Consider the following 22,569-nt stretch of genomic DNA (forward strand, 5'->3'; position numbering starts at 1 on the left):
CTTAGCTGGGGTGACAAAAACGTCTGTGACATTTTTGGCTACAGTTTGTGCTGAACGGTGGGAGAGGTTTTAGCTTGTGATATGAAACGGCCATTTTAGTGGACGAAAAAGCTCTGCTATCAGATAGCTAGTGATTGTAAATAATTTTTCTCCGAATTTATGCTGATAAAAGTAAGTTCTTGTTCTTGCTTTGTAATGGTGTTGCTGAAGCGCAACAGAGCCGTGAAATGGATTGTATTATGATGCGTCAGAAAATGGCTTTGAAAGGACATAGCCTCACCTACGAATATGAAAAAAAAAACCCACATGTAGGAAGGGGAAATTTATTTTAGCTGCCATTTCTTAGCTTTACTGTGCACTTGCCAGTAAGGCTGGCTGAGAAGTACCATCTTTGCAGGCCGGCAGCAGGGCCAGCAGCTGCCCAAGCTGCTTCTCGGCCCAGCACACCGCTGCCCTCGCCCCCGGCTGCAGGGGCGGAAAGCAGGTGCCACAGCTTCTGCTGCCCTGGGGGTGACCCCGTGGGAAGGCCCCAGCCCACCCCACCTCAGCAGCACCCACCACCGCCGCGGCGGCCTCGCAGCGGCCAAGCAGCAGGGCTGGCAGGGCGGTAGTTCGTAAGGGCAGACCTTGCCGGGAGCTGCCGGACCCGGGGAACGGCCGCCCGGGCCACCGCGGCGCGGCAGGCCGGGACGCTGCCACACGGTAGGCCCGGGGGCGCTCCGGGCCCGCCAGCCGCCACACACGGGAGGGCAAACGCGGGGGTCGCGTCTGGGAGGGCCTGAGGAGCCCGCCGGGGCCGGCGGGGAGGGGGGGGGCGGGGGGGGGGGCGGGGCGGACCCCGCCTCACGGCCCCACAGCGCTTCCCGCCAGCGGCGGGGGGGGGGGGGGGGGGGAGCGGGAGCGGCCACGCCCCGGGGCGGGGCGTGCGGGGCGGTTTTGGCGCGCTGGGCGGTGGGCCGCGCTTCCCGCCATGGCCATGTCTCGCCAGAGCACCCTGCTCCGCTTCTTCCCCAAGGCCTCCCCGGCGCCTCCTCCGCAGCCCGGCCCGGGGACCCGCTGCCGCGCTCCGGGGGAGCAGAATGGCCGTGAGGCCGCTACCAGCCCCGCCGGCGCGGCGAGCAATGGGGCCCGGCGCAAGGAGGCGGGGGAGAAGAACGGCGCGGCCGCCAAGGCGCCCAGGTGAGCGGCGCGGCGAGAGGCGGCGGCAGCGCCACCTGCCTGAGGGGGGGCGGGAGCCGGCGGCGGCCGGAGCGGGACCCTCGGGGCGCGGGGGCACCGCGTGCGTGTCCGTGCCCCCGTTCGCGGTCGGTTCCCCCGCTGCCTGGGCCCGCCGGGGCCTTCCCGGCGCGGGGGGCGGCGTGCAGCGAGCCCCGCGCCTCAGGCGCCTCAGCCGCGGCCGGGGCGGGACTCGGGCCCTGCGGGGGGGCGGGGGCGCCGCGCGTGCGGTCACCCCCGCCCGGAGGCCCGCGGGGCGTGTGGCGGGGCCGGTGGCGGCCTTCCCGGCGGGCCGGGGCCGGGGCTGCCGGCGGGGCGGTGTTTGGGGGTGGCTCCTGGGTTGAGATGCGTGTTTCCTGCCGTGCCCCGTGTCCCTCCCGCGCCGTGCGGTGTCTCGGTGCCGGCTGCCTCCAGGCCGCAGCTCCCGCGGCCGGCAGGAGTGCCCCGCCATAGCGCTGCGGCGCCTGGGCCGGAATCTCGGGGAGAAAGAGCGAGCAGATAAAGCTGCGTCAGGTGCTTTGCAATGGAGACAAGAGCTTTTATGTATTCATTGCTTTTTTTAGCTGGAGGGTGTTTTGAAACCTTACTCACTTCCTTGAGGTGCCCTGTTGAGAATTGCTCTCTACAGGAGAACTCGCCTTAGTTATGTAGGTTGGCAATTCACAACGCGTAGTCTGCAGTCTTTTCCTTTTAGTTAATCTCTGGTTGGACCCAGTTTCTCTTCCTCCACAAGTCCGCTGGGACTCTGGGTGGCCCTGCTTGAGCAGGGGGGTGGACAAGATGACCTCCAGAGGTCCCTTCCCATCTCAGCCCATCTTCTGTGACTATAAAGCTCTATCTCAGTGAGGATCCACTAGAACTTCGAGGAGCAAATGCAAAAAAATCATTTAAGAAGCATATTGGTGGTGATACAGGACTGTATAATCCAGGCTGCACCACCGAGACCTTCAGAGGGCAGGCTGCTCAGCAGCAGTGTGCAGTTACGTTTATGAAGAGAGCTGCTTTGAATGTTTATGTTTCTTAAATTAAACAGCTGTTGTCTTTGCAGTGTCTCCTGTGAGTATTCACCTGGTGACTTGGTCTGGGCCAAGATGGAAGGTTATCCTTGGTGGCCCTGTCTCATATACAACCATCCGACTGAAAGAACAATAGTCAGAGGAAAAGGGAAATCCACTCGTGTCCACGTACAGTTTTTTGATGACAGCCCTACAAGGGGCTGGGTCAGCATTAAATATCTGAGGCCATATAAAGGTAAGAGATATAAATAAAACTTTTTAAAATGGAAACATGCCACTGTTTTTTGAAAAACAGAAGTGGAGTATAGCATAAAATGCTCTTCAGAGAGAGAGAGAGCAGCAAAACCAAGATTAGTATCGAGTGGGAAAGCGTGTTTTGTACTTTCTAAGTTAGAGAAAGCAAGTTTTTGAGGGTTACAGGTGTGTTTATGGTTATACTTCTGTATATTCTTTAAACATAAAACACTGAAGTACTTTTATTTATTAGATTGGGACACAAACTTAAAGCTTACTTGTGTTTTAAAGTAGGTGGTTTTTTTTTCCTTTATTTCTCCCATCAATATAAAAAAATCTGTAAGATGAATCCACTATTTCAGTTTTTAGCCCTGAAATCCTTAATATCAAACCCAGTTTTTAAACAGGTGTTTGGGAACTGCAGCTTGTCCAGAATCATAAGACTAGACACCAGGATGTCGGGTAACTAAAATTAATTCTACCATTGTATTATTTCTTTTAAGCAGCGCAGTACAGTTTTGTTTATAAAATACATTGCTTGAGGCTTCAGAGCATTTGCTAGGGTACTGCTTGTTGTTACAGAGCAGAGTTGGTTTGTCATATTGAAGAAATGACTTGGCTAACTAATGAAAATCAAATGTAATCAAGAATTAAAATTTTGCAGAATAAATCTCACTTTATCACTAATCATGATTTGTTTTCCCCTTGTTTTATAATTTCACCATTGCTGAAAACTAAATTATTGGCTGCAAACTGTCGTGTAAATCATGTCACTGTAAACTCTTGTTAGTCAAACAAGCACTTTCGGTGCAAAGTATGTTAGGTGTGCAGTAGGATTTGCTTATGGTGTCAGCGAAACAACTGAATTTAAACAGTTTTTTCCTTTTTACAAGTCAGAGTTCTGTCTGGGGATCATGTAGTCATCTTTTTTTGGCTTGTTTATACTTAAATGTACTGCACTCCAGCTGTAGTTAGTTTTAAATTAAAATGGTAACATCATTACTGTGTTAGCATAATTTAATGCAAGTCCATAGTTTATATGTGTCTTTCCTGAAGGTATTTTAAAAGAATGAAATATATTTTAATAGCTTGCAGTCGCACTTAGAAGCGAATACAGGTAAGGGCACTTGATCTGTTTACCAAAAGAAGATTGCAGAAAAGTAGGTGCTAAAAAAGTTTAAGCACAGAAACACTGGTCTATCCACAAGAAAAGTGGTTAATGCAGAACAGAATAAAAATACTTAAAATACAAGCTTTGCTTTTAATTTTGGACAAAAAGCTTCTTTGTATGTAGAGTGTTAGAGGCCTTTGGGTAAGAAAACGGGGAAGTTTCTTGTGGTGTTGATAACTGAATAAATACAGACAGCACAGGGCTAGACTTCTGACAGTTGGGCATGCAAGACGTGGAGTTACATATGAGTTGATTAAGTGAATATGCAGGCGTTGCACACTTGAGTGTGCAGTTAAATGATGGGATTTTCTTGCTGCCATTGTTAAAATGTCAACGTTAAAATATTTGTGGATTGTCTCACTGCATTTGCAAAACTGAAAGGAGATCTGGTTTGTTATCGTGTTGCATTTGTGCTGTAGAAGCAGCTACTTGTAACTCCATGATTTGCTACTGTGAGCTCAAAGCAATGCGTGTGAGAGAATTCTTTTGAGCTTATTTCTGAGATGGTTTGCCCTCCTACATACAAGTCAGCTGCCTGTTGTCTAACACTGACAAGCTGGAGTTTCAGTTAGTAGCGGCGTATGAAGGGATTAACAAGAGCAGGTGTAAGGACCTGGTCAAGCAGATCCTGCTGTTGTGTACAGCCAGCTAAACTCGGAAGAGCAAAAAAGGCATCACCCTTCCCCATCTATAGTGTGCTCTTATGTCCCCCTTCTTTCTTTCCCCAAGTTGAATATATAATGTTATATATACCATCCATTTCTTGAGCATGGCATTAAGATGAATCTCAGTGTCTTTGGGGACCCTTTCTAGAAATCGGTCTGTGAGTTGTTTGGCTTTATGTTTGTGTTTATTTACAGGTAGTGGAAGGAGGAACTATGGTGCTCAAGGGATAAGAAAGAGGGCGAGGGAATGGTGCGGTTACTAATAGTAGGCTTTGCTTGATACCTTGCAGTGTCAGGGTGAATTGCCAGTGTGATTGATGATCAGCTAATCTGGTTAACAGGTTGGTGTTGGGTCTGGATGCCTTGCTGCACTTACAGTAGCAGTTTGAATGGCCAGCAGAGCTTTAGCCAGGAGATCTAGGTCATAGATGATCAATGCCCGTAACTTGAAGATAACTTTATGATTGAACTTATCCGTCATTGCTAAAATAGCCATGAGGTTTCAGTCAGGTCTCCTAGTATAAAGTGTTACTTTTCAGTAGCAACCCTAGTTAGAGGGTGTTCAGAGCTGAGCTTAGCTTAGAAGTATTGGGATGTGGTAATGAGTTACAGAAATAGCAGTTCGTTAAGTGTTCACGTATTAGGTAGGCATTCCATTTGCGAGTATTTATACTTTCTCTAGAGGTGGTTTATCAGGCTGAATGAGTGGTGGGTTGCTATGTTTAAGAAGTGGTGAGAATGACTGGTAACAACACAGAACCTTTGATAATTATACTAGTTGTCTGAATACATTTAAAAGTGAAGTCTGAACGCTAAAGGACTGGCTAAATGCTAGACTAGCTTCAGTTTCTGACAAATTATTTGTGGCTTTACAGGTTCATCAGATGGCGAGACGCTGAAGGGAGGAATGTTTTATAGTGCAAAGCCCGAAGTTAAAAGAGCAATGGTGCTAGCGGATGATGCAATGAGTAAAGATAAAACTAAGCGACTTGAACTGGCAGTATGCAGTGAACCTTCAGACACAGAGGAGGAGGAAGAGGAGGAAATGGAGGTAAAATCTTTCTTGCTTGCAGTCACTTTCAGAAATAGTGCTAGAACTTAGAAGCTGTCTTTTGGAACCAAGTGTTGGAATATCCTCAGTTCCCTGGTACAGTAATCATAGCTTCTCTTTAATCATGCATCCGTATGTATCTATATGTCTTTTCTTTTTTTGTACTGTTTCTGTGTTGTCAGGTCATATGCTGGCCTCTTGCCTTTTCTAGTTGGAAAGACAAGTCTAACATCTCTTTGGTGTTCTGTATGGTAGGGACTGGCCTCAGAAGTTACTTAACTTCTCTAACTCTCTGAAAGAGTGATCTTCCGTTGATCACTCCCTGGGTAAGCCAGGTGACCCACTTTCTCACTCAGAAAGTACTTTTTTTCCTGGTGCATCTTTTAATCTTCTCTATATGCTATTCATATTCCAAATTCCCCTGAGTTCGATCTGAAGTTTTAATTTGTCATAATACAGAAATTTCTAACTTTTTGAGTATTCATCTTGAGGCGTTAAATTGGATTTTTGGAGGCTGCCCTCATTTTATAGAGTAGCACTAAAATACAAATTCTTGTACTGTTAACACCAGTCTGTTGGTGGTGGGGTAACTAAAAAGTTGTTTGGTTTTTTTTTTTAAATTGTATTGTGTTCACATTGTAATGCGAATGATTCAAATGTTATTTCAGTACCACCGTATGCGTTGGAATAGAGTTCTTTGGAAAAGAATGGTATGAGAAAACTGCCAGTGGGATGGTGGTTTTCCTTACCTCCTCTGTCAGCGTGGCCCATCAACTCTTTCTCCAGTGTGACATTGCCCTGAGGGACAGGTGCCGCTCCAGGCATTGTGTTATGTTCGTGACAACAGTGCAGTGGGCACTGGCACACTTAGTATTTGTAACAGCCCCTCTTCTGCTGTTTTTCTCTAGCACTGGCGCTGGCGTTCTTAAAGCTTCAGGCTGAAAAGGCAAATAATGGCGTTTCTTCTCTTTCTCCTAGATGTGCATGATCTTCTTGAAGGTCACTGTGAGGTAGTATGCTTGTAGGTGGAAATAGGCAGTTAACTCAAACCCCCCACAAATCACGAGTACTCACACAGGCTGGCACTGAGAGGCTGCAAAACCCAGTCACATATCTGATGTAGGTTGGTAGGAAAAAATCGCAGCACAGTTAGCTTATGGAGGCATTTCTCTTTTATGCTGAATTTCATATACCATATGTCTTTTGTCCAGTTTGTTTTGTTCATCAGCATCACTTCTGCAAGGTAATGAATGAGACTGTAAAGAATACAAAGAGGAGTAATTATGCCACTGGCCAGCAGCAGTTTGTTACCCAGAAAAAAAGTTAATTATGTGAAGGTAAATGGAATTGGCTGTGGCTCTGCTGTCTCTTGCTTGGAGTATCATAGCTTACTGCATTACTGCACGTTTTTGTGCTTCTTTCTGCTTTTGCAACAGTGATGCTTTACTTTGTAGCCAGAATTTTCTGTAGGTAAAATAATTTATTTTCCCAGCAGATGAGTGAAAGCGCATCAGGCAATAGTGATGACGGCAATAGTGAGGAGGACGTGAAGAGTAATAAGCGAGTAATGAGCAGGGAAAGTGCCGTAAAAACCAAAAGAAGAAGAGTGTTGGATTCCGACAGTGATCACGATGGCTCCGATGTAGAGTTCAAGCCTGATGTGAAAGAAGTGGCGAGCAGCGAGGAAGCTAGTAGTGGGGTGGATGAAAATGAATCTGACACAGAGACAGACTCAGAGAGTGTTGCAGAAAGTCCCATAAAAGTCCCTTCTAAACGAAAGAAAAGAGAGATAAACAAGCCTGCTAAAAGGAGTAGCTTAGAAAATGAACGTTCTGAAACGCCCAAAAGAGCAGCAACAGTTTCTTTAGAAGCCAAGTCTAAGCTGACATCATTTGCAGCACCTGAAAGCTTTGAATCTCAAGCAAATGCTTGCAGCGGAGGAGGCATCGGTGGCTTTGCAGCGTGGGAACATGAAAAGCTGGATTGGCTGCAGGAAGGGAAAAAGAAAGATGCGCATAGGAGACGGCAGAGTGACCCTGATTATGACCCATGTACTCTGTATGTACCTGAGGATTATCTCAACAAGTGCACGCCAGGAATGCGGAGGTGGTGGCAGCTGAAAAGTCAAAACTTTGATGCTGTGATTTTCTACAAAGTTGGTAAATTCTATGAGTTGTATCATATGGATGCAGTCACTGGCGTAAACGAGTTGGGCCTCATCTTTATGAAGGGTACTTGGGCCCATTCGGGTTTCCCCGAAACTGTGTTTGGCAGATTCTCAGATGTTCTTGTGCAGAAAGGCTACAAGGTAGCCCGTGTTGAGCAGACAGAAACTCCCGAAATGATGGAAACGCGCTACAAGTCAATGGCCCACCCAACAAAATTTGACAAGGTTGTACGCAGAGAAATATGCAGAATCATCACCAAGGGAACTCAGACTTACAGTGTGCTGGATTGTGATCCCTCTGAGAACCACAGCAAATACCTTCTGTGCGTTAAGGAAAAAGAAGAGTCCTCTGGACAACGTGTTTATGGGGTCTGCTTTGTTGACACATCGGTGGGGAAGTTTTACATAGGTCAGTTCTCAGATGACCGGCACTGTTCGAGGTTTAGGACTTTAGTAGCGCATTACACTCCTGTGCAGGTGCTGTATGAGAAGGGGAACCTGTCAGTGGACACACAGAAGATACTGAAGGGCTCTCTTGTTTCTTGCATTCAGGAAGGGCTGATCTCTGGTTCCCAGTTCTGGAATGCGTCTAAAACACTAAAAGTCCTTCTTGAAGAAGGCTATTTCAAGGAGAAACAGAACTCTGAAAATGGATGTTCTCTGCCCTCTGTAATCAAATCTCTGACTTCAGAGAGTGACTCGCTGGGATTGACTCCTGGTGAAAACAGTGAGTTAGCTTTGTCAGCTCTTGGGGGATGTGTCTTCTATCTCAAAAAATGTCTGATTGATCAGGAGCTGTTATCGCTGGCGAACTTTGAGGAGTACATCCCCGTGGATATTGATACTGCAAAAACTACAAGTTCAAGCAGTTTCTTTGCCAAAACTGACCAGCGGATGGTGCTGGATGGAGTCACCCTGATGAACTTGGAAGTCCTGCAGAATGGAACCAACGGAACCACAGAAGGTACTTTGTTGGAAAGGATTGATACTTGTTGTACCCCATTTGGGAAGCGACTCCTAAAACAGTGGCTCTGCGCTCCACTTTGTAATCCTAAATCCATCAATGATCGTTTAGACGCTGTGGAGGACCTGCTGGCGGTGCCAGATAAAATGTCTGAAGTTAGTGAGCACCTGAAGAAACTTCCTGACCTTGAAAGGCTGCTCAGCAAAATTCACAGTATTGGATCACCACTTAAAAGTCAGAACCATCCCGACAGCAGGGCCATCTTTTATGAAGAAATCAAATACAGCAAAAAAAAAATTGCTGACTTCTTGTCTGCGCTGGAGGGGTTTAAAGTAATGAATGAAATTGTTGATGTCATGGAGGACGTTGCCAGCAACTTCAAATCTAGAGTCCTTAAGCAGCTAGTCACCCGCAAAGCCAAAAATCCAGGTGGCCGCTTCCCAGACTTGAGTGCAGAGCTTAGAAGGTGGGATACCGCTTTTGATCATAACCAGGCTCGGAAGACAGGAGTGATTACCCCAAAGGCAGGTTTTGACCCCGATTACGACAAAGCGCTACAGGATATTAAAGCTGTTGAGGAAGATCTTCACAATTACCTGGATAAGCAACGCAAACTGCTTGGATTCAAATCCATGCTGTACTGGGGGGCAGGCAAAAACCGATACCAAATGGAAATACCCGAAAGCGTTGTATCACGTAATTTGCCTGAGGAGTACGAGTTGAAGTCAACCAGGAAGGGATATAAACGTTACTGGACCAAGGAGATTGAGAAGATGCTGGCTGCGATGGTTAACGCTGAAGAGCGCAGAGATGCAGCACTAAAAGACTGTATGAGGCGTTTATTTTACAACTTTGATAAAAATAGCAAAGACTGGCAGACAGCTGTGGAATGCATTGCTGTGTTAGGTAAGAGGTTTTCTTCATTTTGACATACAGTAAAAAAGTCTTGCACAGTGTAGTATGAAATCTGAGCTGGATAAGCAAAAAAGGCTTGTTGCAGACTCTCGATTTGTAGTCTAAAACCCGACTGTGGTAACAGCAATAACAGGGATCACCTGTTTGCATCCTGTCGGTAAATGGCAGAACAATTGCTGGCTCTTGATGTTTGCAGGCTCTTCTTTTATTCCCGTTGTGTGATTGCAGGTATGCAGCTGAGGATTTCTCACAGTTCAGCGTAGCCCGGGGGGTCTCGCACTGCCTCTAGGATTCTTGTGTATGAATTAGTATCTGCTTAGTAAATGAAGGCGGTGATGCAGATGGAGGTATAAAAAAAAAATATCTAAGAGTCTCTTGTATTCTCTTCTCAGGACTGGCATACTCTCGTACTGTGATTTTTCTGCTAGCATGAGGCTCTCTGGGATGTCTTTATTCCAGGGAAAAATTAAAGCACCCTCTGAATGCCACTGGGGGAGAAAAGGTGGTGGGGGGGGGGGTGGCAGGCGGGCAGCGAGTCTTGTCTGGGAACGGATCCTCTGAATGGGCTGGGAGAGCTGGGAGGCAGCCACGTTAGGTACACCACAGTACCAGGGCAAGTACAGAGATGATTTTCAGTGGGGAGGGAGACAGCTTTCAGGCTCAGCTGTAATATGTGTACAAAAAGTCTAAAAAAAAAAAAAATCACGTAATGTGGTCTCATTTTGTAAGCAAGCAGCTTTTAGAACCTTAGAGCTAGTCTGATTGAGGGGGGTTGTGCTGCTGCTTTCTGTGAGGCCGACAGAATTTTGATATTCATATAAATTTATTCTGGTAACTTTCAAGTAGTGATTCTTAACAAAGTAATTCATCGTTGCAGAAGCTGATTTCCTCTTTACTTCTCTTGTTCCAAAATAAAAACCAATGCAAGAAAATAGTATTTTATATGTGTACATTAAAAAAAAAAAAAAATGGCTTTGGAAGTGAAATGATGTGGATTTTAAAGGCCTTTAAACTGAAAACTGGAGGGGAGGATTTTTAATCTGACACCACTAGAAATCTGGAAGGAATGAGAAAAAGAAATTGTGAATATCCCCACCTTTTACTTGTTCTTTTGGAGTACTTCTTGGATTTTTTTCCTTAACAGGAAAATGGAATGGAAATGGAATCTTGTGTTTACAAAAATGCTATTCCGTAAGTGCATTCCAGTGGATGAATAGAGAAAGGTGAAAGTGTGACTTAACTGGAATTTCTCTTTATCTTATAGATGTCTTGATGTCCCTTGCTAACTACAGTCAAGATGGTGATGGACCACTGTGCCGACCCGTAATTCTACTGCCTGTAGATAGTGCTCCTCCCTTCCTGGAACTTAAAAATTCACGCCATCCATGCATTACAAAAACTTTCTTTGGGGATGATTTTATTCCTAATGACATTGTGATAGGCAGCAGAGATGAAGATGGCAGTAGTGCAGCTTCCTGTGTGTTAGTAACTGGCCCGAATATGGGTGGCAAATCTACGCTCATGAGACAGGTGATTGACTATCTACATAAGATTGAATGTTCCAGAATACCTCTGTGTTTTGCATAAAGGAATTGCAAGACTTGGCTGTTTAAAATGTGAAAGGAGGTCCCAGCAGTGATTTTTCAGGGCGTACAGTACAGCAATTACACAGTAAAGACAAAGCATAATCTGGTAGAAGATGCCCATGTTAAGATAAGTAGATTTTCTACTTTCAGTGCTTTAGTGAGGAGTAAGTTTCACTTCTGTTATGAGAGATGGTTGGGAAAAAGCGGTGAGAGTCTCTTACCTTTTTCAAGTGGCCTTATCCAGGACTTTGCATCATCTGGCAAGAGATGCTTCTGCAGGTCGAACAAGATGAGAATAGAGAACAGCAGCAACTGGGCAAGCAGCGGGGAGTTTGCTGTATAAACAGTGCTTGCTGTGATAACTCGTGTTTTGAAGGCTTTCGGAGTGGTTCAGTCCTGCTTGAGATAATGATGTTGCAGCCTGGAGCTGTTAAAACAGTGGGATGCTTTATGTACTCTAGTCTTTGTTTTAGGGGAAATACAGTTTTATTCCCTCATTCTCTGTGTGGAACTGAAGCTCCGAGCAGGTAGTAAAAATGTAAATGTTTTATTGTTTGTTCTGCAGGCTGGTCTCCTGGTTGTAATGGCTCAGCTGGGATGCTACGTACCTGCTGAAGTCTGCAGGCTTACACCGATTGACAGAGTATTTACAAGGCTTGGTGCCTCAGACAGAATTATGTCAGGTGAGTTTTGAAACCCAGCTGTCCAGAGTGCTTTTGCCACCCAGTGAGTTCCTTTTCTTGCTTTGAGTGGCGGGTTGGGAAGGGATAGTCTGATTTTTATTTTTTTTATTATTATTATTATTTTTTAGGGAGAGCTGGACAACTAATTTGTTGTGTCTCATTGTTCAGAGTAGAAATAGGGTTGTAGTTATGCTTGATTTGTTCAATATGTCTGTCCTCCATTATTTTTGACTGACACATGGGATTACTTCTTAATGAATTCTAATATTAAAAGCCTGCCTTCCAGCTGGATGCATGTCTGAGGAATATAATTTTGGATATTGTACAGTTGACTGTGTTCTACTTTATATAGGTAGAAAGATAACCTGCGTAAGTAGAAAACAATCAACTGTACAATTATCATCTCTTTCTAAGTGTTCTGGAGTAGAACAATGATGCTTAGGTAGCTGGTGTAGAGTTGGTTTTGTACCTTCCTGCAGGGACTAGAGGCCCCGTGTTTCAGTCAGGGTGCCTGCCCTGTGTCTGAAATCTGTTTTCTTCAGGAGGTGAGAGGAGGCAGGCTTCCTTCTTGGAAGTGTTAGTTGACAATTCTTGGAGTATTTTGTTTCTTCCATGGAGAGGAAGACAGAAGTGGAGGAGGACACAACGGATGGAGTGGGAAAGTCTGCCTGCGGTGGTAGGCAAAGTGTCATGGGGCTAGAAAAAGTGTTTTTTGTGGTAAGAAGAGTAGTGAGTATCACAATTCATTTAAGGAGGGTGCGGATTTTCTGTGATCTTTCTGCTGAAAAATGTGGGTCAGCGAATGTGAAAGGAGTTAAGCCTACTGAACTGGTTGCACATAAGGAATTTGGAAACGAATCGTTCAGAGTTCTTCATTAAAAAAAAATACTTACACTTCCCCAAATCAAGCTTTTCTTTGCCCAGCTATTTTCCATTTTATTTAATTTTAGTATAAAAGGAAATCTTAAGAACGGAAGAGTACTTAAGCACTTACGGTAGAAATAAAAACTGCCTGTTCTGCAAGAGAGGTGGTTTAGAAGAATGTAGCATTTTCAGCTTTTTTTTTCTGTCAATGGGGAGCTACTCTTTTCCAAAGATGTGCACAAACGTATTAACACCTCCTATCATGAGGCTGAACGCTGCACAGCAGAGCTAGCTTTGAAATCTGTTCCTGATGCATTGGTTTCCACACCGTAGAAATGAAAGCGCAGCCGAAGTTGTTCCATGGCAGTCATTTCGTAATGGAGGTCAACAGGACTTCTATGAAGTAAACTTTAAGTAATATAATTTTAAAATTGACTATGTGATTTTAGGGGTTTATTTTCTACAGTGAACAAATAGTTATTCCTAAGCATTGTTAAAAAGTAAGTCCTGAAAACTTCTTTTAAGTAAATACAGGAAATCAGGATCGCTGGACACCGCTTAATAATTCATGTCGAAAACCTTATGTTAGAGCACGGCAGTGCTCATGCAGTGCGAGTACGGGAAGTAAATACTTGCCTGCTCTGAAATTACATTCATTGCTGCTGCATGTGATTATTTGGCATGAACCCTACAAAGAACAAGTAAATCTGGACTTCAGACATGTGGACTTATCGTGTGCAAGGGTCTGATTAATTGTGTACTTCTGCAAAAACATTTTCAGGCCTCCTATTACCTGGTCCTGGAAGATGTTCAGTCCTTGGCAGCAGTGTACTACTTTTGTTGTACTTAAGTGGAGTACATATGAGTACAGCCTTAATTATTTGAATAATTAATTACCTTATAACATCAACAACCAAATTAGTAAGTCTAGGCTCGTGGTGTATTTCAAGGTTTTCTGCTTGCTTTTTCACACAGAGAAGCAGCACACCTTGGCCTGCCTCATGCATTTAAGGGCAAGAAGGAGCAAAAGGTTCTCCCAGTCTTGTATCCTTTGCACCCCTCTTCTTGTCCAGCTGGTAGATCTGACCAGGGCTATTAAAAGTAGACAGATAAGGTGGCCTAGAGCTTAATTACTTGTACTTGTGCCTATGCCTGTACTCTTTAGGAACCAAAACCTGCTTTCTCCGGCAAATGCAGATCTGCCACTTTCACCCGGGAAAAGCAGTTGTCTGTGTGTGTTCATCTGCAGCTTGCTGTCATGTTTCATTTTAGCTTGACCAGGACTCCAGTGCAGGGTAAATAGGGGTTTAGTCGTGGCTGTCAGATCTTTGACTACTTAATGGCTTTTTTTTTTTTTTTGGTCATTTCTTTTAAAGGTGAAAGTACCTTCTTTGTTGAACTGAGTGAGACTTCCAGCATTCTCCAGCATGCAACAGAGCACTCCCTTGTTCTCGTGGACGAACTGGGTAATTAGTACATTTTGTAATAGATGGAAACTAAATCTAAGATTAAAGACTAGATGAAGGTTGTTGGGCTGTTTAAATAGAAACCAAGTTGACAGGGGCTGTTCTGCCGTAATGCTCCCAGTGTTTCACTGGTCAGTGTCCGTAATTCTCTCTGAAACATGTTTGCAGGGTACCCAAGAAGTACTATTACACCCCCTCCCACCCCCCAGTCATTACTAGCCTATTTCTAGCTGAGTTTTTCTGCTTGCCTTTGCATAATTACTTGCAGTAAACCTTGAGCAAGCCAGTAGCAAGTCTCAAGAGAGCAGAAATGCCGCCTCCTGCAGTGCTGAAGAGTGTGATTGTTACAGGGCAAATACTGGGGTCACTTCCCACTGATACTGGTGGCTCTTATCCTGCTCCCTGCTGTTTGCCAGTCTTCCCCACAAGCCACCAGGGTGAATAACCCAACAATACAAACTGATACAAGGCAAACTAGGCACTGTGTGTGTCTTTGAACAGAAGCGAAGATGTTTTTCTGTTAATCTTAACAATTAAAGGTGTGTGTCTTGAGGAGCAAGCAAACCGTGGGTGGAATTTACTTGGCTGCTTTTGTTCCTGAGTATGCCAAAGCTTTTCTGCTTTTTTCTGCAGGCAGAGGCACAGCTACTTTTGACGGAACAGCTATAGCGAGTGCAGTCGTGAAGGAACTCGTGGAGAGAATCAAGTGTCGGACGCTGTTCTCCACACACTACCACTCGCTGGTGGAGGATTATTCACACAGTGTGGCTGTGCAGCTCGGTCACATGGTATGTGTAAGTTTAGTGTAACACACGAGTTGCGAGTGCTGAAGTACAGGATTTTTCCTTGCAGCTGGCAGATCTTGTGCTGTGTGCGCTGTTGTGTGTTCTGCCTGTCCTGAGAAAAGGGATGTTTCATGCATTTATTGGTCTGTAGGTAAGCATTACACACGCTGATTTGTAACTTAACTCTTTCTAGGCATGTATGGTTGAAAATGAGAGTGAAGATCCAAGCCAGGAGACAATTACGTTCCTGTACAAGTTCATTGAAGGGGCATGTCCAAAGAGCTATGGCTTCAATGCAGCGAGACTTGCTGATATTCCAGAGGAAATTATTCAGAAGGGGCACAGAAAAGCAAAAGAGTTTGAGAAAGCGACCATTTCGCTGAGAGTATTTAGGTAAGGCCTTGGTTTTCCCTTCTTAGGTTGCGTATTGCTTAGTAGGCCTCCGTCTTAAAGTCTGGGCAGTGGCTTTGGCTTACAGCCTCACAGCACAGGGGGCGGTTCAACAGATTTTTGCAAATACCAAATGTACTTCCCAAGCAGTGAGGGAGGGAAGGACTAAAACCTGACGGCAGGAGGGCAGCAATCCCGCGAGTAACAGGGCATTGTTTGAGGCATTGAGGCAGCATTTGAAGCCTGGAGTCACTGCTGGTCTCCAAGAGCTCCGAGGGGCAGAGGGGCTGGGCTGGCTGCGAGCCAGGGGCAGAGGGGCTGGGCTGGCTGCGAGCCGAGCCCACCTGAGGGGATGCCCGAGCTGCCGCGCCAGGCACAAAGCGGCATCTCTGGCCTCTGAGGCCGTGCAGGCTGCAGGCAGCTGCTGTCCGTGCGGGTGAGGCTGACGCGTTATTTCCCGTAGGTATCTCTGCCTGGTGGTGGATGGCGCAACAAGTGATGCAAACGCTGTGCAGAAACTTACCGCTATGATCAATCGTCTTTAAGGACGTGGATGGTTTCGTACTGGCGGTTTCTCAAAAAGGTGGTATCAGACAACATTATGATCTAATAAACTTTATTTTTTAAAAATGACCATTTTTCCATTGTCTTTCCTAGGAAATTAAACCCTTTAATTCTTACCTACCCTCTACATAATGGTTATTGAGTACTCCACAATATATTAAGTCTAGATGTTATGGTACATGCATACACTTTCAGGCTGTTGATTACCCACTGTCACCAATACACATAAATGGAAAAAAGCTATGAAACTGTATAGGGCTGTATATATACTTGTCTCAGCTTCTTTAGAGCAGGAAATTGCTGTGATTTCCAGCAGGTTATGTAAGTAATGTCCGAACTGTTCAAAAAAAACTATGAACAGAGTAAAGTACAAGACTGTTTTGAGGAGACTTTCTACTGTGTACTTTAAAACATAGTAAAATTTCTTTCACAAAACTTAGTTACATGGGTACTTTGTTTTATAGTGCATTATAGTCTAGGAAGTCTCATTAAAACACTCGCTGCTTTTTTTTTTTGCCTTTTTTTTTTTTGTTAGGGTGGTTTGAGTACAGACTATTGCTGGGGCAGGGAAGGAGATTATTCTAACTTCAGAGGACACCAGAAAAATTGCTGGATATAATTTAAGATTAGTGTTTTCTCTTTCATAGAAAGAACGTACATACTGGGACATGAGTACAGTTACAGCAAGTCTAGGTGTGCTAACAAAACAGGACACATTCAAGTACAATAAGATTTTTTTTTGCTTGAAATTAGAAACAAACTACATGAGATTAAAGCATTAAAATCATATTTCTCAATCTGAATAAATGTTAAAAAAAAAATCAAAAGAAATGCAGAAGTGCTAGCTCACATTTTTTTACCATGTTACAAAAGCAATTGGTACCCATGTCCATAAAGGCAGCAACAAAGAATGCTGCTTGTCTACAGAATAGTACTACTGCAAATTGGACTGTGTTTCAATGCTACTTGTAAAAACACCAGCTTTCAGAAGTTGGTATCTGTACAAAATTGCAGCTTATTTTTCTTCACTTCTGTCCCTTCAAAGTCTTTGTTTACACAGTAATGCTAAAACGCCCAGTTCTGTTATCCTGAGTCAACATATTGCCACTTTCTTTTTTGGTAGGTTGAGCTCCATAGTGTCAACACCTCAACACATCCGCTTTAATACAGTCTCTTTCTGCAGAAATGGGCAAGTGTAACTTCCTCCAAAAAAAAAGTTTTAATAGTTATGATATTAGAATGGCAGGACTTTCTTTCTGAAAGGAATTCAGTTGTGCTGCAATGTATTAGATTCTATAGGTGGAGCAGAGTCATATAGTGTATCTGTATCATGTGTAGGCTCTCCAGCAAGCGTACAGGGATTAGACAGTGTTCCAGCACCACAGTCGCAGAAGAACCTACAAAGAGAGAGAGCTCTTTAGCTTCCAGCTCTACTGGTGCCCTCGAAACCACTCAACGGGCTCGTTTGAAACATACCTATCGTGTCTAATGAATTCTACATCATGTCCTTGATGGCACTTCTTAATGCAGTTCACGCATATGGCATTGCGGTCGGTGGTGTTGCAGGTGTGACATCTGCAGGAAAACGGCACCGCGTTAGGCATGAGCCACAAACCCAGGCGCTGGGGGAGGGGGCAGGGGCAGGACAGCACCAAGGCGAGGATGGACGTGGGACTGAAAAACTTGGGAACCGGTGGTGAAGCTGGATTTCACGGCATGCTGGCGGTTCCGCATTCCGAAATAGCAGTTTGGCGGTACAAGCCCGCCGGCTCGGGTACGTTCTCTGCAACCCCCAGTAAATTCGAGACAACGGGAACTTGTTCAGTCCCCTCCTGCTGCAGCTGGGGAAGGGCCCCGCGGCACTCCCGGGCAGCCAGCAGCTGTTCAGGGCCGCGCCAGCAGAGAAACCCTTGACCCAAACCCAGGGAAAGAACCTGTTACCTGTAGAAGTCGTGCATCGGGTAGCTGGTGTAACTCGAGATCTTGTATAAACACTGGCCCCTACTGACAGCTTTTTCTATGGCATCTTGATTGTTCATTATTTTGTTATCTGTTGTGAAAAAAACCACAAACAGGCAAGAAGTAATAAAAAACCAAACCCAAGAACTAATCACATCTGGATCAATGACTTTTTTTTTTTTTTCCCCCTTGGTACGTTACAGCAGAGCCCCCCACCCCACCCCACCCCACCCCTTTAAGAGCTAAAGGCACCCGGACAGTTCATTCTATGCCTGCGTTTTAGTTCTGGCCTTTAAGCCCATGAAATCCTCCGTGCCAGATTACAAGGCAGATGGCCGGGCGGCGCAGCGCGCGCCTCAGACCAGAGCGAGCCCTCCTCCTTGCACGCACCGCGTGGAACACCTGATGAGCCTGCCTTTAAATACTCGCTTGTAAATAAACGATTAGAGGGACAAGCCTTCCTATCGGGCTGAAGTTCGCTGTTGAGCAGTCTGAAACCCAAATGTCTGGAAACCTCTCGTCTGCTGTTAGTTTTTACACAGAAAAGTGCGGCTTTTCCCCAGCCCAGGGGAGGTTAAGAACAAGGCACTTTCCAGCACAGCAGAAGTGGGAATTAGGTCTGACCAGCACCTGAAAGCTGTGTCCAAGGCACACCGAATTCGAGAATCCTCTCTTACTCAGCTGCCAGATCTTCTGCCAAGGCCCTCAGCGCACCTCAAACTAGCCCTGCCTGCTCCCCACCGCGTCACTGCGCTGACTGAGGCACTCGGTGAGCAGGAGCCGCGAAGCGGGAGCCAGACCTGCTGTTGTGAGCGGTGTAAAGAACACACAGGAAAGGGCTTAACAAGTACAACCAAGCAGGTAAAAATTCTGCAAACTGAACTCTGTTCTTCTAGAGTAACACCCTGGGGCTCTGGCGTTCACACCATTGCTCCCACCTCCCCCCAAAGGACCCTGTCCCATGCACGCTTCCCCACTATACGTGGGAATTTTATGTATGCAAACTGTTCCTCTCTTCTGTAAAGAAGTGATTTGGGATTGTGAATATTCATGGGCTTAGATCCTGAAAGCCCAGGGAGGTGTATTTCTTTACTGGACACTTGCCGTCAGACATGTGGCAAAAGCCCTTCCATTACACTAACTGGAAACTGGAATGTGAGATGGGCCACAGACCAGTAACCAGTTCAGAAACAATTCTGAGACAGAAGAGCTAATAACAGTGTTTTAATACGGCAGGAAAACCTTAAGTTATCTTTGAAAGTGGCTGTCTAAAAATCTAAGATGGTAGTAAGCCAAGCTAAACATTCAGCTGCAACTCTGAATTTACAAATCAGCTTAAGGTGGTACCAAATCTGAGCCAAAACTGGAAAAAGCAGCATGATAAACCCCAAACCCAGCACAAAAACACAACAACAAAAAAAGTACAAAGGAAGCACATGACAAACCAGGGCTCAGACTCACCTTTCATGGTGACATTGACACCAGATGCTAGAAATAAACCTCCAAAGCGGTTGTTGAAAATCTGATTGCCTTCTAATGTTGCAGTTGCGTGATTTGTTATTTCAATACCTTTATTGGGTTCAGGAGAACAAAGAAGAGAAAAGAAAGTGGGGAAAGTTAAATCCCGATTGTGCATTTGTACCCCTCTCATGATCTAGTTTGTTCATTTTTTTTTAAACAGTCATAAACTCGGGGGCGGGGGGGGGGGGGGAAGGAAAATGCTGTAGCAAATGGCAGTGCAATTTCTAGCTATAAAACTGAGGTTCAAACGTTTCTGTTGAATCCTTTCAAAGAGCTACAGCTGGCATGCATGGTTTCTGTTAGAAACAACACACTACTAGTTTATCCGATACTAAAATGGTACTATGATCATGTATTTTCAAGGGGGATATGACTTAAAGCTGTCATCTTCACGTAGAATTGAAAGTTCTTGTGCACATACCTTACCCTTTTTAAAATAGCTTTTTAAAAAAGTTCTCAAGATGGGCACCTAAAATTCATTTCTTTAAATCTTAGCTTTTATCAGTAACCCGTGTCTTCCAAGTCATTTGTCCAGGACTGCTCTTGACAGCAACCTATCCTTCCCCCCCACCACACTGAAACAACACCTTTAGAGGCTCTTCTCAGAAAACTTGCTTCTTCTGAAAGAAAGATGGGAGAAAACTCAAGAATGCAATTTTAGTTGAAATGGAATGGAATGCAAGATGTACGGAACTGTGCTCATTAAACAGTAATTGTACTAAAATCACTATTAAACATTCTTCACCTCTTTTGGAGTAAGAAATGCTCATTTTAATAATTTTTCAAGTTTGTGGAGTGAGAAAGTTGAGCTCGAGATGCAATTCAAATCTCTTTAAAGTCTATTTGCTCCGTTTCCTAGTTTTTTAAGCAGTGATAAAATATTCAAACCAGCATCCAGCAGATTAACTATAAATATGACCTAGCCAACTTTATCGATTGCTTCTAAAATAAAATAATCGAAAAGTATTTCACAGAAAAATGCTAAGACAGATTATGTGTTGTTACTCAACATGCTATTAATCCCAGAGACCGCTGTAAAGATACTCCGGCTACAATTCTGAATTCTCAAGTGATTTCTAGAATACGCCGAAGGACATCCCAATCTCTGTTCAAATGTCTAAGGACTGTGGGGCAAAGACACTCAGAGTTAGCTTTGTGAAGAGCTTACTCTAAGCTCTAATGCTTCAAAATCTGATTTAAAACACAAACCTGCAGCAAATCCATCAAATATCCGATTCTTCCTTAGCACAGGGTGGCTGTTGGTGCTAATAAGAACACCGGCTTGAGCATTCCTGAAGATATCGTTCTCCTCCAGGAGACCTACGACAGACCAACAGACACACCGCCCGAGCTCGTTAACAGCTCCTTACCTGCAACCCTTCTGTGAAGCATTTTCCTATGATCTCATGTGTTATCATCATCACCCCGCTAACTCCTTTCATGTGGGGGATACCCACCAAGAGCACTGAAGTTAGTGAGACCAGTTTAATTTTCAGCGTACAATCATCTAAGTGTATTTCTTCCACTGCACGGAACAGAATTTGGGATTGTGTGCACCCTTACAGAAACCTCCGCTTTATTTTTGAGGAACCACCGAGTCTTTTCACTTCCCAAATTTTCCTTCAGTTTTCCCAACATCTTTCTGTTCTGGCCCTCTAAAATGAGCAGCCTCCCAAAGCAAAGCTTAACTTGCGTTTTCATTATTGCAGGACAGGATTACTTTAAAATGCTTAACTTAAAATTAAATCTCATTCACAGCAAGCAATTAGCTACAAAATATCAGAAGCTGGTACCAGGACACACAACAGCCAGGGGATTTCAGAGGAGGACCACTTCCAAATTTGCAAGCATATAAAAGACGCCTTAAAGACCTTCCCCCCACCCCCCGCCCCTACATCTTTGACACCGGCAGAACCTGAACCGTCCAGATGCACGATTTTGGCGACACGACTTGCATTCAACACTGTCTTTCAGTCAAATGGCAAAGCTTACAAAAGCAGATGGGATAAAAAGACTGTCCTAAGCAGCAATCTAACAGTCTTCTCGGATGAGATTAATTACCTCTCTGCCTCCCACAGATTTCAGTATTACTGATGTAATTAAGGCTAAAAAGCATCAGTGTATGTTCATTATAATTATTTTATTACTTCAGAAGACAAGAGCTAGGTTTCTAAAGAGCACTTTAAAAAGGACACTGCTTAATCTGAAATTAAACTCTGATCCAGAATATTCAGTATATGCCAGTAAGGGAAAAAACTACCTCTTCCTCCATTAAATATACAGATGCCTCCATCTCTTCCATCATGGATTTTATTTCTTCTTAGTGTAGGATTACTGTCTGTTTTAATCCATACACCAGCCATTGCATTATCAAAAATTTCATTGTCTTCTATAAATCCGAGACCTAAAATTGAAGGAAGGGTAGAAAAAAATAAAATTGAAAAGGATAATAAATGGGAAGAGATAATATTGCAGAACATAAACAATTCTGGATAAACGTGACAAACAAACCTACCAGAATTGTAGACAAGAATCCCACCATTCTGACCACCCCAGATCTTGTTGCGCCTGATTTTGGGGTTGCTTCCAGTTCTAGAGGGGAATGTAAGCAAAGAAATAATTTAAAACTGTTCACTGTCTCCTAAGGCCGAACGTTTAAAACTCCTCTAGAGAAATGCCCCATAAATCTCACTGCTTAAAAATGTTACTAAAATACCATTATTTCCAAACATATTTCAGCTTTACAGACTTCAAGGGACACACGTCCTAGGCAACATCCAGGCTGCATCAGCACTAAGTTTCTTATAAGTTGAAGCAGAGGCTATTCAGACATACTGGTTTTGAAAAAAATGTGTTTCTAAAAATAACTGACAAGAACAGTTAAAAAGACACAAAAGAGCATAAAACAAGCGACATCTGTTTTGACACAAAACCAGAATGTGTTTTACCTTATCTGAACCCCTGAGTACATGTGATTATAGATGTCATTGTCTTCTAACACGCCGTGTCCATTGTCATAAAAATAAACTCCAACCTAACACATTGAGAATTACGTTATTAGTTCCAAAGTAATGAAGTATAAAGAATAGCTTTCTGCTCTACGGCCCCCTTGTAACCACGGAGCAAAACTCACTTGTTTCCCACTGTGTATTCTGTTTCTCCTCAAGACTGGAGTGCTCCCTGTTGTCACCCAGACTCCAGCCAAAGTATTGCTGTAAACTTCGTTTTCCTCAATCACACCTTGTCCTTTTTCATGCTAAATTGAAGACAATTTAAGAGTTGAGAAAACCTGCTAACTGCCAATACTATTTTCCTGGCTGTACCCATATCTCCCCACTATGGCTTCCTTACTG

General features: G+C 44.4%; 2 protein-coding genes across 4 annotated transcripts in view; one reads left to right on the forward strand and one right to left on the reverse strand.

The window, feature by feature from the left end:
• Positions 1–926: 926 nt before the first annotated feature.
• On the forward strand, positions 927–15,805 carry MSH6 (mutS homolog 6). Of its 2 annotated transcripts, none has more exons than XM_037406082.1 (10): positions 927–1,179; positions 2,264–2,466; positions 5,177–5,352; positions 6,845–9,389; positions 10,663–10,928; positions 11,550–11,667; positions 13,908–13,997; positions 14,631–14,785; positions 14,976–15,175; positions 15,636–15,805. In XM_037406082.1, the coding sequence occupies exons 1-10, from the start codon at positions 971–973 to the stop codon at positions 15,715–15,717; spliced, it is 4,044 nt and encodes a 1,347-aa protein (XP_037261979.1). In that variant the 5' UTR covers positions 927–970; the 3' UTR covers positions 15,718–15,805. The 2 variants fall into 2 exon arrangements, with proteins under 2 accessions (XP_037261979.1, XP_037261981.1); XM_037406084.1 differs by having other exon boundaries at positions 6,848–9,389.
• Positions 15,772–22,569, reverse strand: part of FBXO11 (F-box protein 11) — a 79,142-nt gene continuing 72,344 nt past the window's right edge. For both annotated transcript variants that reach the window (XM_037406086.1, XM_037406085.1), the window contains exons 15-23: positions 22,350–22,472; positions 22,165–22,250; positions 21,732–21,808; positions 21,477–21,620; positions 20,426–20,536; positions 19,157–19,264; positions 17,678–17,786; positions 17,213–17,311; positions 15,772–17,133 (exon numbers count right to left, since the gene is read on the reverse strand). In XM_037406086.1, coding sequence (XP_037261983.1) covers positions 17,004–17,133; positions 17,213–17,311; positions 17,678–17,786; positions 19,157–19,264; positions 20,426–20,536; positions 21,477–21,620; positions 21,732–21,808; positions 22,165–22,250; positions 22,350–22,472 — 987 coding nt within the window. In that variant the 3' untranslated portion in view covers positions 15,772–17,003. The remainder of the gene's footprint in view (positions 17,134–17,212; positions 17,312–17,677; positions 17,787–19,156; positions 19,265–20,425; positions 20,537–21,476; positions 21,621–21,731; positions 21,809–22,164; positions 22,251–22,349; positions 22,473–22,569) is intronic.

This window comes from Falco rusticolus, chromosome 12, assembly GCF_015220075.1.
Source record: "Falco rusticolus isolate bFalRus1 chromosome 12, bFalRus1.pri, whole genome shotgun sequence".
In the NCBI taxonomy this organism is placed as follows: Eukaryota; Metazoa; Chordata; class Aves; order Falconiformes; family Falconidae; genus Falco; species Falco rusticolus.